At 44.7% G+C, this 15,913-nt stretch overlaps 1 protein-coding gene across 1 annotated transcript; it reads left to right on the forward strand.

Moving 5' to 3' along the window:
- Positions 1-12,801: 12,801 nt before the first annotated feature.
- Positions 12,802-13,890, forward strand: LOC121860251 (neurogenic differentiation factor 1-like). The gene has a single exon (XM_042357335.1). It carries the CDS (start codon positions 12,820-12,822, stop codon positions 13,450-13,452), a length of 633 nt encoding a protein of 210 aa, XP_042213269.1. The 5' UTR covers positions 12,802-12,819; the 3' UTR covers positions 13,453-13,890.
- The last annotated feature ends 2,023 nt before the right edge of the window (positions 13,891-15,913 follow it).

The raw sequence follows: 15,913 nt of genomic DNA on the forward strand, positions 1-15,913 counted from the left end.
ACACACACACAAGCACACATACACATGCACGCAAACATACACACAAGGGCACACGCACATATTTGTTCACACACATTCATATATATAAACACACATGCTGACACACATTCATATATATATAAACACACATGCTGACACACACACATTCACACAAACGTTCACTTAAAAAAAACAATTCAAAGACACAGTGATACATTATAAAACAAAACCATTGAACAACAAATAACCATATAAGAAAAAATAGTAATTATAATTATGAGACAAACGAACAACATTTATGATCAGCTGAGATACAACAACATGAAGAGAAAATATAATCAAGTTTTAAACAATGATAAACATCCGAGCAAAAAAAAAAAAAAACTAACCATCCCATTAAGTTAAGAACCACACACAATATATACTCGTTTTATAACCAACACGTACAAACAAACACCAACATTAATCCTCTGTTCCCTTGGTTGATGCGTGGTATAATAGTGTAGAGACTCACCCTTGTTTATAACTTAGTCCTTCAACACTTTAATACTGTAGGTCCACCCCATCTCACCAGTCTCCTCTTCCCCTCCACGACCTACTAAAAGAGCCCTCCTTCACCTCCATAGCCTGCCGTTATAGTCCTCCTTCACCTCCACAGCCTGCCGTTACAGCCCCCCTTCCCTCCATAGCCTGCCGTTACAGCCCTCCTTCCCACCATAGCCTGCCGTTACAGCCTCCCCTCCAAAGCCTGCCGTTACAGCCTCTTTCCCTCCATAGCCTGCCGTTACAGCCCTCCTTCCTCCACAGCCTGCCGTTACCAACCCCTCCTTTCCCCTCCACCAGCCGCCTGCCGTTACAGCCCTCCTTCCCTCCACCATGCCAACCACCAACGCATACCGCCTGCCGTACAGCCCCCCCTCCACCTAGCCTGCCGTTACATCCCCCTTCCCACCATAACCTGCCGTTACAGCCCTCCTTCCCACCATGCCTTTACCCTCCTTCCCACCGCCTGCCGTTACATCCCCCCTTCCCTCACAACACACATCTCACCCATCTCCTCTCCCTCCCATTTATAACACATTATCCACCATAACACACAACACTTACGTAAACAAACTGTTACACATAAGTCACCAGATATAACCACACGTAAGGAATGAGTCACAGATACAATCATATTACAAAGTTCGTCACTGATTCATTTAAAGAGAGAAAGTGGCACAGTTATGGGATAGGTTCGGCTCATGTGTCCCACGAATCAGGCCAAAGTATAGACGTAAGCTCTGTGTTATATGTAAGATAGTGTTTTGTTCTCTTGTTCATGAGAATATATAGATCAGTTTTCTATCTATATTTACTCTCAGAAGGTGTTCATTATCAATCATGTGGCGGTCAACAGTGAACGAGATAATGTGTTAAGTACCGGCAACAGCTGATGTGATGGGGGAAGTTCACCTGGCCAGTAATGAAGGTCCTCACTCACTCCACACTTGATAACATTCTTCAATATACATTATATACGTATTTACATGTGTGTGAGTGTGTGTGTGTGTGTGTGTGTGTGAGTCTGTGTGTGTGTGTGTGTGTGTGTGTGTGTGTATAACTCCACAGTTATCAGTGTGTATAGGTTAAGTTAGATTAGTTCTCATACTATTTTTCTATATTATCTACCAAACTTATACTCAGTTAATGTATATAACTTATCTCTATTTTCATTATTTAAAGTGGTAATCGCACAGAGGCATAAATAGACTCCCATAAGCTGTTTGCTCCCCGCTGCCATTTATACGACCGTGATAAAACAATGAACAGTTGTCCATTCATAAATAATTCTCTGGTTGATGGCAGCATAATGAACGTTACTCACGAGACTACACCATCGATAACGTCATCAGGTCCGCCCCTTCACATGACAACTGCTGGGGTTATGAGCGTTGTTATCGACTGATCCCTCGTTAGAAGCCAGACAATAGGACACGTGTGTTCTTAACCCTTGACTCATGACATGAATGATGGAAATTTAAAGAGCGTGACACACAGTGGGAGGAATACTTGACTACTGCGGTAACTGCTGTAGTGCTGCCCGCCCCTCCTATCAACAGTACCAGTCAAGTAAGGCGTTCCATTTTAACCTAATACCAAACTCTCCTCCTGTTTCATTATCAAGTCTACCAATGTCAGAAATAGAACTGACTGCTACTCTCACAGTCTATTGACATTCGACTAAGGGAGAGTGGTGCCTAGTCAGGTATTTCCAGGAATCAGTTTACCCTTCAAAGCCAGTTTAGTTTAGTCAAGCTTCTAAATCGTATTCATTGCGTTCACCATCTGCTTAGATTAACACTCCATGTCCTCTACAGACTGCTTAAACAATAAATAAAATTGTATACAAATTTTAACCCAGGATGATTAGCAGTGTCATTATACGTGCTGAAAGAAAATAAATAAATAAAAGGGTATTGTGGAAATTTAAGCAAGAAACCCCATGTATAGTGACAATGTTTTGCGTCTTACATTGAACCACACCATCATATAAGGCTCACTGGGAGAGGGGGGGGGGAGGAAGGAGTATTGAGTGAGTGAGTGATGGAGGGAGGTGAGTGAGTGTGTGAGGGAGGTGAGTGAGTGTGTGAGGGAGGTGAGTGAGTGTGTGAGGCAGGTGAATGAGTGTGTGAAGGAGGTGAGTGAGTGTGTGAGGGAGGTGAGTGAGTGTGTGAGGCAGGTGAGTGAGTGTGTGAGGGAGGTGAGTGTGTGAGGCAGGTGAGTGAGTGTGTGAAGGAGGTGAGTGAGTGTGTGAGGGAAGTGAGTGAGTGTGTGAAGGAGGTGAGTGAGTGTGTGAAGGAGGTGAGTGAGTGTGTGAAGGAGGCGAGAGAGTGTGTGAAGGAGGCGAGTGAGTGTGTGAAGGAGGCGAGTGAGTGTGATTGAGTGAGTGAGTGAGTCTAACTATACAGAGACTACTATCAACAACATCTCAGGCACTATTAATTAACCTATCGACTCTACTGACGGATTCTGGACTTGTAAAGTAAAAACATCATAATCGTAATATTACAATCCTAATTTATGGAAATTTTCTGGGTAAAGGTGTATTTTACGGCAGCTTGTTTTAACGTAGAGAAAATTAACTTAACGGAGGGACCACGGAAAAAAAACCCCACATTTACATTTGTTTAAGAGTTTAGTTTAGTTTAGTTTGTTTCTGTAATCTATCCATGACCACACCCTTGAGACAGGTTTCTTATCCATGACCACACCTTGAGACATGTTTCTTATCAATGACCACACCTTGAGACACGTTTCTTATCATGACCACACCTTGAGACACGTTTTTTATCCATGACCACACCTTGAGACACGTTTCTTATCCATGACCACACCTTGAGACGTTTCTTATCAATGACTTGAGACATGTTCTTATCCATGACCACACCTTGAGACATGTTTCTTATCAATGACCACACCTTGAGACACGTTTCTTATCCATGACCACACCTTGAGACACGTTTCTTATCATGACCACACTTAACACGTTTCTTATCCATTGATCCCACACCTTGAGAGACATATTTCTTATCCATGACCACACTTGAGACAGGTTTATCATGACCACACCTTGAGACATGTTTCTTATCAATGACCACACCTTGAGACATGTTTCTTATCATGACCACACCTTGAGACATGTTTCTTATCCATGACCACACCTTGAGACATGTTTCTTATCAATGACCACACCTTGAGACAAGTTTCTTATCATGACCACACCTTGAGACATGTTTCTTATCATGACCATACCCTGAGACATGTTTCTTATCCATGATCATACCTTGAGACATGTTTCTTATCCACGACCACACCTTGAGACATGTTTCTTATCATGACCACACCTTGAGACACGTTTCTTATCCATGACCACACCTTGTGACACGTTTCTTATCCATGACCACACCTTGAGACACGTTTCTTATCCATGACCACATTCTTGGGACACATTTATTATCATTTTATATCTCAGTGGTTATTTCCTATTAAAATCAGACATTGTCAGGTGATGGATTTTGTTACGGCTCTGAAGGCATGATCTCTCGCCATGTACTTCTTCACCAGTCTGTGTCGAAGCTTCCACTCACTACTATTATTATTAAACACGTGAATAATATTTTAGGTACAGGAATACGACTTTATCTGTGTGTGTGTGTGTGTGTGTGTGTGTGTGTGTGTTTTACTGCCTAGCAATACTCTTTTATCGAGCCACAAACCACCCCACCATGAACGGATAAATCACCTGACATAATAACAACCATCCCAACTCTGGCTAATTTACTGAGTCTACCTTTATCATCTCTCTTACCCTCCCTCATCCCTCCCCCCCTTACCCGCCCTCATCTCCTCACTCACCCACCCTGACCCTCCCTCACTCACCCTGACTCTCCCCCACTCACTACACCACGTCGCTAGCTACAACAAGTCTCGTTTGGTACAATCAGTCAAATATTTAATGAGAGAATAAAGAGTTTAGGCTAATTATATGTAAATAAGGCGCTAAAAGTGAACCAGCTTATTCTCTTCTAATGGTTTAAGTAAGTCTTATCAACTCATAATTTTTCGAGAACACGGTAAACAAACCCCAAAAATAGAGCAGCTTATAGCGGCAATAAATCGAAGCATTAATTAACACAAGGATGTGCAATATTGTGGTGGTGGTTGTGGTGGTGAGGAGGTTCAGTTATAATGTTAGAGCAGTCTTCTTCACCCTGGCCACACACTCCTCCCTCTATCTCACGTCAGTCTTTCATTGACTCGTTCATCTCCTATTAAGATGTATCCCAGTGGCTTTGAAGACAAAGGCCAGAGCTAAAATAAAAGTCTACCTGTCACTGAAACACCACCGAAGATTGGATGTGTTTCTTGATCGCCCAGAATACAAGCACTGGAGCCCCCAGTGTTGGCCGTGGGGGCTGCGCTCAGGAGGCGGCACAAACCGGTCCTCTTGGCTGTGAGATACACACAGGCGTCACCTCCGTCGACCTGTATATCCATTTATCTCTTTACCTCCGTCGCTTTTCTCTTTTCACCTGCTAATTATTGTCTTATTAACTATTCTTCTTTTGTTGCCACTTGTAACTCATGACGGTAACGGGGGCAGTAAACAAGGCTGTGTGTGTGCCTCCCCGAGCATTCCCAGTTGGTGGTAAAGAAAACAATGGAGGCTCCTGGACGTTCTACCATGAAACTAATTACTGGTTCATTACGATGGTTTAAATGTATTTTTCGATATACATTCCTGACTCACTGACTATACCGCTGGCACAGACTAAAAATTATTACTAAGGTCATGAGAAAAGCCAGCTAGACTCGGCACCCTTTGAGACCTGAACACACGAGGAGATTCTCATGACAGCACAATAGATCATTATGGTCAAGTGTTTTTACGTGACGTCACCACCACAGACCAACCATGAAAACCTCTGTATTAAATGATCGCTTAAGGTAGTGGGGGCTTCCTGGCAACTTCGCCTCCATGACTTAATCACATTACAAGGTGTCCAGACGAAACTTCAGGTGGTGTTTATTTGGTTTACTGTAACAAGAAATATTCCACGAAGAAAACTCTAATTCTCAATCATTAATAAGTTATAACACCGCTATTAAACACACTTGCCTCCCCCTGTAATTGTTAGTGGTCCCCCCCCCCCCAAATAGATACATTCTTTGGGAAGCGGAGACGTACAGTAGTTAAAACAGCTATCTGTGTAGGTGGGGGTCGATATGCTCCGAAATTTTACGTGTGACTAGTGACGGCCCTCATATACCAAAATTTACCGTCCATAGTCTCATATTGTTTCCCACAAAGTATGCACAGATAGTTGTTTTAGCTACTGTACCTGTACAATGAAGAGTAAACCCAACACAGGTAAAGACACCATGGGTTATTAAAAGCGACAGTTTCAGAGTCTTCCACCATGTTCAGGTAATCTACAACTAATGAAACGGAGAATAGAAACACATACCAACACCAGCTGTCAATTAAAATCAAAATAGAGTTAGAACATGAATCAAAGTCATTACAAACCAAGTGTAATAAAAACATATAACAAAAATTAAACCACTTGACTGTAATGATTTTATTCAACTTAAGGGAACTTCCAGGAGTCAAAACAGTTGAAGCACCAAAACAATAGATCGTTAATGTCGTAAATAATCTTAACAATCCATTGACTAAAATGACTTTGGAATGATGATAATTTTCCTGGGTACGATGATAATTCTTCTGGATAAAATTAATCCGTCAGTCCGTTTATTAAAGTATTTTCAACCTTTGAGTAAGATGGCGTATACCTTAATACAATGACTTAATCCTTTGATAACGATATTTCCACATACTAAATACGATGACTTAATTCCTTTGTACGTTACGTGAATTTATGAAGCAGTATTTTTCTCTTGCCAATTTAAAGTATGTATCTTTCTCATACACGAAAAATACATATAATACATGAAATATATTTACATAAATCCGAGAAAAAATCCCCCCAAACCAGGAAATATATTTATAAAACATTAACCAATTAAACTCTACGGTTTCTCGCCCCCGTATTTACTGAACTTCTGACAGTCCTCCTGAGACCGTGACGCTATATAGAAATAATTAACATAAAAGCTTCTTAACTCAAACTCATTATCCACACACACACACACACACACACAAAAAAAAAAAAAGCTTGACTGACGAACATTTAAGGTATATCTGAAAATCTCTATAAACGATTAAATTCTCCAAGATATTTAACTCAATATAACCAAAAGAATCTATTATAAATATCCAGCAAAAAGCGATATTGTTTTACTTCATGTTATCATTAATATTGGTGAAGATAAAATAATACTAAATATGTTACACGAATGTCTTACAATATTTATCCATTCGTTTATTCTCACTGGCGGACATCACAGACAACTGGCTGTAATATATAAAGAAACCATAAAAACAAAACACAAACTGGTTCAAGTCTCAATACACATCAGTATGCAGGTCTTCTGTCACTGTGGTATTTTAGAAGAGAATTTCAGGTCACTTGTTGAATATAAAACAAGAATTTTCCCGTTAATACTCCTAAAGCCAACAGTGAATTAGACTAAAACTTGTTGGAAATGATGACATGGAAATAATCTGCTAGTTACCGCCAGAATTATTTTATTATGTATGTAATTATTGACGTGTTTAATGGGTAGGTTGGAGATGAGACTTGGGAAGTAATTCTTGCCTCATTTTGTTAAATAAAAGTGATATCCCGAGATGAAGAAGAGTGAGTGAGTGATAATAAAAATAATAATAATGATTAACGGTTTATTGAAAAAGTTCTGCGGCCCGAAGGCTGAAGATATACATTGGACATAAATGACTTATTACATACATTGGTGGTTTAACAAAGCCTTCATCAGAGAAAGGCAAAGGAACATACAGTGAACATACAGATTAATGTTTACAGTGGAAGTCACGTAGATCTTGTGCGCTGAGGTGTTGAACAGCAGACGCGTAGTGTAGTAACTCCCTCCCAGATGGTGTTATGAGGGGCCTGGCGTGGTGTAGAAGTTCCCTCACAGGTGGTGTTATGAGGGGCCTGATGTGGTGTAGTAATTCCCTCACAGGTGGTGTTATGAGGGGCCTGACGTGGTGTAGAAATTCACTCACAGGTGGTGTTATGAGGGGCCTGGCGTGGTGTAGTAGTTCCCTCACAGGTGGTGTTATGAGGGGCCTGACGTGGTGTAGATTCCCCATGGTGGTGTTATGAGGGGCCTGGCGTAGTGTAGTAGCCTCACAGGTGGTGGGAGGGCCTGACGGTACCCTCACAGGTGGTGGTGAGGGGCCTGACGTGGTGTAGTAATTCCTCACAGGTGGTGTATGAGGGGCCTCACGTGGTGTAGTAATTCCCTCACAGGTGGTGTTATGAGGGGCCTGATGTGGTGTAGTAATTCCCTCACAGGTGGTGTTATGAGGGGCCTGATGTGGTGTAGTAATTCCCTCACAGTGTGTGGGTCTTAGGAAGGAGAACTGGCAGGGGCACTTCATGTCGTCCCCTGGGGTACCTCAGGCGCTTTATGGCCACTACCTACACCACCACTACACCGCCACACTTACAACCAACCTCACTACCACCACCACTACAACCACCACCACCACCACCACTACAGGAGCATCGTGCCTCCCCTCCAAGACACACCAAGAGCTTCCGGTGCTGGTTACTACCTGTGTCACCTCCAATTACTGCCAGCGTTTATGACCAGTGGGACCTAACCTGTACAGGGAGAGAGGTGGTGGACACTGATACTGGTGGCGGTCATATGAAGGCTACGGGTAGTGGTAGTGGTGGTAGCCTTGATGAGAGAGAAGGTAATGGTGTTAGTGGCTGTGAAGATAGTGGTGGTAGGTTTGTGTAGCTGGGGGAGCTCTCTCTCTCTCTCTCTCTCTCTCTCTCTAAACTTATGAACAGCCACTGGGAGCGTCCAGTCATCTTGAAGCACCAGTAGCTGAGAACAGTGCTGAGGAGTCCTCCCTCTAGCTGAGAACAGTGCTGAGGAGTCCTCCCTCTAGCTGAGAACAGTGCTGAGGAGTCCTCCCTCTAGCTGAGAACAGTGCCGAGGAGTCCTCCCTCTAGCTGAGAACAGTGCTGAGGAGTCCTCCCTCTAGCTGAGAACAGTGCTGAGGAGTCCTCCCTCTAGCTGAGAACAGTGCTGAGGAGTCCTCCCTCTAGCTGAGAACAGTGCTGAGGCTGAGGAGTCCTCCCTCTGGCTGAGAACAGTGCTGAGAAGTGCTGAGGTCCTCCCTCTAGCTGAGAACAGTGCTGAGGAGCAGTGCTGAGGTCCTCCCTCTAGCTGAGAACAGTGCTGAGGAGTCCTCCCTCTAGCTGAGAACAGTGCTGAGGAGTCCTCCCTCTAGCTGAGAACAGTGCTGAGGAGTCCTCCCTCTAGCTGAGAACAGTGCTGAGGAGTCCTCCCTCTAGCTGAGAACAACGCTGAGGAGTCCTCCCTCTAGCTGAGAACAGTGCTGAGGAGTCCTCCCTCTAGCTGAGAACAGTGCTGAGGAGTCCTCCCTCTAGCTGAGAACAGTGCTGAGGAGTCCTCCCTCTAGCTGAGAACAATGCTGAGGAGTCCTTCCTCTAGCTGAGAACAATGCTGAGGAGTCCTCCCTCCAGCTGAGAACAGTGCTGAGGAGTCCTCCCTCTAGCTGAGAACAGTGCTGAGGAGTCCTCCCTCCAGCTGAGAACAGTGCTGAGGAGTCCTCCCTCTAGCTGAGAACAACTGAGGAGTCCTCCTCTAGCTGAGAACAACGCTGAGGAGTCCTCCCTCTAGCTGAGAACAGTGCTGAGGAGTCCTCCCTCTAGCTGAGGAGTCCTCCCTCTAGCTGAGAACAGTGCTGAGGAGTCCTCCCTCTAGCTGAGAACAGTGCTGAGGAGTCCTCCCTCTAGCTGAGAACAGTGCTGAGGAGTCCTCCCTCTAGCTGAGAACAGTGCTGAGGAGTCCTCCCACCAGCTGAGAACAGTGCTGAGGAGTCCTCCCTCTAGCTGAGAACAATGCTGAGGAGTCCTTCCTCTAGCTGAGAACAACGCTGAGGAGTCCTCCCTCCAGCTGAGAACAACGCTGAGGAGTCCTCCCTCTAGCTGAGAACAACGCTGAGGAGTCCTCCCTCTAGCTGAGAACAACGCTGAGGAGGCTTCTAGAGAGAGGTCTTTCACTTCCTGCCACGCACGACCCTTGACCCCGCCCACCTCCCCCGGCGGTGTGTTAGCCTGGAGCTCCCTGGCTGTTCACCTTCCATAAAGCGGGAGAGTAAAACCGCCTCAGGCTCACGATGGTCTTTTGTGTGGCGGGAGGAACTGGTGGTGGCCGCGAGAAAGGTAAGGTAGAGATGGAAGTCCCCCACCTCTTATGATGTCCTGGCCGGGGATGTGCCTTAAGAGGGGACGCTAGAGAAGACAGACGGATCATATGAAAATGTGGCACCCCAGTTTATTACACCTGATGATTAAACTCCCTTACGCTACCTGGGGGTAGGTTGTGTTGCGTTGTGTTGCATTGTATTGTGTTGCTTTGCGTTGCATTGTTTTGTGGTAGGTAAGCTTAACGTTGTGTTGGTTTAATCTTAAATTGAAATATGCTGTAGTGCTTAATTTTCACCTGTAATAGACACAAAGAGAGTTGTCATTAATATATCAGCTGCTATCAGTATATTGAAACACTGTCAGGATACTAGTGGTGGTGATGGGGCGTCTCAGAGAACGTGTTAGAGGCGCTGAGGATACTTAATGAATGGGGAATTTGCGTTTGAGTGTGAGGGACATTGAGGAGCAAAGCCAGAGAGATAGGAGACGAGTTGGGGAGGGCTGGGGGGTAGGTTGAGGGAGTTGGTGGGGTTGAGGGAGTTGAGTTGAGGAGTTGGTGGGGGTTGAGGGAGTTGGTGGGGGTTGAGGAGTTGGTGGGGTTGGGGGAGTTGGTGGGGGGTTGAGGGAGTTGGTGGGGGTTGAGGGAGTTGGTGGGGTTGAGGGAGTTGGTGGGGTTGGGGGAGTTGGTGGGGGTTGAGGGGGAGTTGGTGGGGGGAGGAGTTGGTGGGAGGGTTGGGAGTTGGTGGGGGTTGAGGGGTGGCAGGGTTGAGGAGTTGGTGTGAGAGGTTGGGGGCAGGTCAAGGATGAGAAAGTAGTCGGGGAAGGTCTAGGGGTTTCAGGTGGGTGGGGAAGGCAGAAACAGGGGACCAAGTGAGGACGGGAGAGGGCTAAATCAAGGTGCTGACGGGGGGACAGTAGGTAGGGGAGGGAGGAGGAAGGTAGACATAAGAAGGACAAGCTGGTTCACTAGTGTTGGAGCCCAAGTGTTCTGAAGAAAGAAACAAGATCATAGTTCTGTGTTAGTAGATAGAGGGAGACACTTGATGATAAATAAACGGATTACCTGAATTACCCTAAAGTTACCTGGAGGAGTCAGGTTAAGTTATAATGGTTAGGTTAGGTTTGGATAGCGTTAAGTTGGTTAATCAGGTAAAATAAGCTGAGGTGCCTAATTTTCAGATTATCCCTAAGAGACATTTTTTTTACCATTTCTTTATCAATGACAAAATAATATTGGGTAATGTTTTGAGTTTTTATTAAGTTTATTAGTATGAACATAAGTGATTTGTAAATGCATCTAGAGTGCCAAGAGTGATTCATTAGCCAAACCTCAAGCTGAATTAAGCCTTGCAAATCGAAAAACAAAAATAAAATGCGATAATTAACTACAAATTCAACACTTAGACTACTTCACCAGTTGCATCCCAGACTTAAAAGCAAAATTTATAGCGCTAATCATTCTCCTCAAACGCTTAGATAACAAAAAAAATGGCAAGAATAGGATCAGGAATGTGGTGTGTCGCTCGAGAAGAACTGAATAGTCTTGTGTCGAGATTGACTCTGTCCGTGTGCTGTCTGGCGCAACCAACATAAACAAGTGAACAGCCAGGCAGGTACTCGGGTGAATCTCTCTCTCTCTCTCTCGTGTGTGTGTGTGTGTGTGTGTGTGTGTGTGTGTGTGTGTGAGAGAGAGAGAGAGAGAGAGAGAGAGAGAGAGAGATTCGAGGGGATTTGTTTACATCGAACGTAAAGTTGTGTGTTGTTGTGTGTTTCATGAGTGTCTTAGTTTACTATATACTCTTCATACAGTGTCGTCCTCTTACGTCACCTCTCCTTTACTTCCTGTCCACTTCCTTCGTCAGTCTCGCACTTACTTCCTCCGCCAGGTGGTGTCAGTGTCAAGCATCAGGTGGTGAACGGATCTCCACACTGAGTCCCACTTCTTCTGTGACGGTGTGTGTGTGTGTGTGTGTGTGTGACGGTGTGTGTGTGTGTGTGTGTGTTTATGTATGTGTGTGTGTGTGTGTGTGTGTGTGTGACGGTGTGTGTGTGTGTGTTATGTGTGTGTGTGTGTGTGTTATTAACATTGTGGTATAGCTCAGTGATCGTCAGCTTATGGGTGTCAGGATTGAGGAGAAGTGATGGTGTGAGGTTATGGGTGGTGGTGTAAGGTGAGAGAAAGGGGATTATATGGTGAGGTGAGGGGGGTGCGGCAGAATGGGGTGGAGAAGGAAATTGGCGAGTGGAAGAGGAAGGGAAGATGTAAAGTGTGGGGAGTAGGGGTGGGGAGTGAGGTGAGGAGGGAGGGTGGTATAAAGAGGGGAAGGGTGGTGGGGTGAGGCGGGGAGGGGATACAGTGTGGGAGAGGGAGGGACGGTGGAGCAAGGTGGGGAGGAGCCGCGGAGTAAGGTGTGGTGTGGGGGGGAGGAGGGGCGATGGAGTAAGCCAGCGTAGTAACCTCGTTGTGTACTCGAGGTGGGTGGGGGGGTGGTAGGTAGTGAAGCAAGTTGACTGAGGGTCAGCCATATACGCAAAGGTAAAACAAACGCTGCCCGGTGTGTGTACTGGGGGTGGGACAGGAGGGTAACGAGTCCCAGGTAGGGTGACAGGGGAAAGGGGGCCCAGGGGGAGTGGTGGCGGCGGCCTGGGGCAGCAATTATCGGGGTTGCCCGCGGAGAGCGCCACACCCCGGCGCCGCCACACGCACGCCTCCACCTGGCCAGCTGGTGCGGCGGGCAGGAGCACAGCAGCAGTGGCCTGGCTGACCTCCACACCCCGCCGCGGGCACTTTACCTGGCCCCTCCCCCGACCGCGGCCCCTCCCACGGTCACAGCCCCGCCCACGGTCACAACCCCCAACACCTTATTGGTCGGTGGGGTCACGTGATCTCATGGGAGCCTTATAAAGCTGACGCGTGGCCGGGGCAAGGGTCAGACCAGTATACGATACAGAAGCCGACATGTCTGTGTCTGACTGGTACTTCCCAGCGTCGCATCCTGGCTACTCCAGCCACCTTGATCACAGCACCATGTACCTCGATCAACTCGCCTGCCCGAGCCCGCCCTACACCACTGGATCTTACACCTTGCCCGCTCAGTGCTCAGACAGTACTTCCTCTAAAGAAACAAGTAGTTGGTCTACTTTGGAAGGAAGAAGTTCGTCAGATGGTCGCCCAAGTCCCTCGTGTTCCCCGACCAGCAGTTGTGAGAGTGTTGAGTGCAGTTCGTCTCATGGGTGGAACACACACATATCGGGGCCCTCGTCTTGGTCGTGGGGAGCCCCTGGCACCACGCATCCTGTCTTGGCTGCTGTCTCAGACTTCAACAGCCCGGAGTGCTCCTTATCAGAAGCCCGTGGTCGCCAAGCTAAATGTCGTCGAAGACCACCCAAGATTGTGGGTCGTGAAGTGATCAAGAAACGTCGCCTGGCAGCCAACGCTCGGGAGAGACGCCGGATGAATGGTCTTAATGACGCCTTCGATAAGCTTCGTGAACATATTCCTGCCCTCAGTGGTGACCAGAAACTCTCTAAATTCGAGACGTTGCAGATGGCGCAGACGTATATCTCGGCCCTGGTGGAGCTTCTGCAATAGTCGCGAAGGATGAGAGAGTAACATCTGGTCAGCTGTCACACCACTGTGTCGGCCTACGACGTCTACAGCCCGTGAACCTCAGTGCCGCGAGTGATCAAGTGCCACCACTGCCCCGTGACCACCGTTTTGTTAGGAACTGGGACTGGAAGTGTCCAACATGTCCAGTGATTGGATAAGTCTGGACCTCTGAAAGTCCACAAGTGTCTGTTCCGACTAGTGTCCGGAAGCGCCCGCCCGAGCTCCTAGTGTCGAGGAGTGCCACAAGGGCCGGGAGCTAGCAGCACGAGGACTCACCGAAGAGACGTAACCAAAAACTGTATATTATTCATATAATCACAAACTGGCTCAATTTAGTGTTTATCTGTACAGATCACAAATGTATGTATATGTTATGTATCATAAAATGAACTATTTTGTTAATAAAACGTAAGAAATTTATATCTTGGTCTAGTTAATATCTTCCTCTGAAACTACCAGTAGACAAAATATTGTTCTCTCTGATATGATAAGAATATGATAGTTGCTATGAAGTGCTGCACGAAAAACAAACAAACAGAAATAAGTGAGAAAGAGTCTACCATGTTCTGTCCTAACCACCAATAACAAAAGGTAATATATAATACAACTTGTTAACAGATTAAGAGTAAAGAACTATAAACGATATAATTACACCAAAAGCATATTGAGTGATACATTTTCTTGGCTACATGAACAAGATCATTAAACTAACTCCAAACTTTCATTCTTCATATTTGGACAACTTGACAATGGCTGAGTGCAAACCATACGTGGAAACTCTCACCTTTACTACACATGGTACTCTTAATACACCTGACTCACACCTCTACCTCTACACATATCATAATGAAAAATAATACCTCCTTAAATGTAATGTCATTATAATATACTGACTAATATCATGAACTTTATATAATAATGTTCTTTATGTAGGTACTTACACAGTCTGATCAAACTTACTGTGAACAATGAAAAGGTTATTAGTGTGAAGACTTAAACATGAAGTGGATAAATTATTTGCTTACATTAACGAGAATAATGCAAAGCTAAATCAGGTAATTTAAAACAAAAATTCCCTTACACAGAAACTAAGTCACTTCGACGTGTTTACAACTCACAATGAGGCTACTAACCCAACCCCACATGTTGATTAATTCACAAGAGACAGACAGACTCATTCTCATATACATACCGAACAACATTTGATATATAACTTATAACAAACAGTCATACACGTAGATAGGCAACAACACACTGATTCATGAATATTTAGGGCCTCACAGCTGAACTAAAATAAATCACTCGGGTAAACAGGGAAAATAAAAGCAGAAGAGGAGACATAAACAAGGTCACTGTCATAGCTGTTCTGTTATCGCCATCACAAGAAATATAATTCATTCTGTTGCTTCAAAAATATCATCACTGTCATCAATATTGTCATCATCAATGTCAACATCGTAATCAATATCATCATCATCATCATCATCATCATCATCATCATCCCCAGGGAGAACAATTACCACAGTCACTGCCCAAGGTAAACACACACACACACACACACACACACACACACACACACACACACACACACACAAATCACTGTCAGAAAACCATTATATAAATCACTGCTCAAGAAATGCATCATCAACATTACTGACAGATAACTACACTATACAAACCATTTATCAGAACAAACCTGTACCATACCTCCAGAACAACGAAATAAAACAAGAACATTTGAGAAGAACATTATCCTGTGGCAAAAAAAAAAAACCACACTCAATTATTATACTACATCACTTGAACTTATCCATGCACAAAGTCTCTCTCAGTGGAAGACTCACAAGCCGACAATAACACTTTAGTAAATCCAAAGAACATTCAGTGTTGTCAGTATAATTGTGATAAATGTTACTAGTGTGATTGTTATGTAAATCTCTTCTGGCTATGATAAGGTAACACTACTCTGTTTTGAGATTATTGTTGCTGTATAATGTTAAATCAGATGGAAAAAACTTAAGAATGGTGGTAATAAAAGTATAAAAATAAGTTATCATCTGAAACTGATTTTTTTCCCCCTCTAAGATATTACTAGATCCTATCATCAAAGATCTTCTAGGTTATAAATCTCACAAAGTCATGAATATATATAACACAGTCAAGTCTCGGTACGTGTGAAGCTCTTCTACACCGCGACCCTAACTCAAGTCACTGATGAACGACGCGAGGATCTGCAAATCTTTCATCAATAACAAACATTTCTCAAAGCATCATAAGTTCATTTCTCTTCACTGGAGACGTAAGTATTAAGTTTAAACACAAAATAAACCTCCTTTACATAACATTACCCTTTGCACTAACTCCCTAAATCAACAGACTCGTTCATTAAACACAAGTTACGAAGGATTATAAATGAACATAATGTCTGTGTATCTCGTGGCAG

Source organism: Homarus americanus, unplaced genomic scaffold, assembly GCF_018991925.1.
Source record: "Homarus americanus isolate GMGI-L3 unplaced genomic scaffold, GMGI_Hamer_2.0 scaffold21914, whole genome shotgun sequence".
In the NCBI taxonomy this organism is placed as follows: Eukaryota; Metazoa; Arthropoda; class Malacostraca; order Decapoda; family Nephropidae; genus Homarus; species Homarus americanus.

What these genes read in the sequence shown, in the direction of transcription:
- LOC121860251 (XM_042357335.1), top strand. Translation starts at nt 12,820, where the DNA reads ATGTCTGTGTCTGACTGGTACTTCCCAGCGTCGCATCCTGGCTACTCC.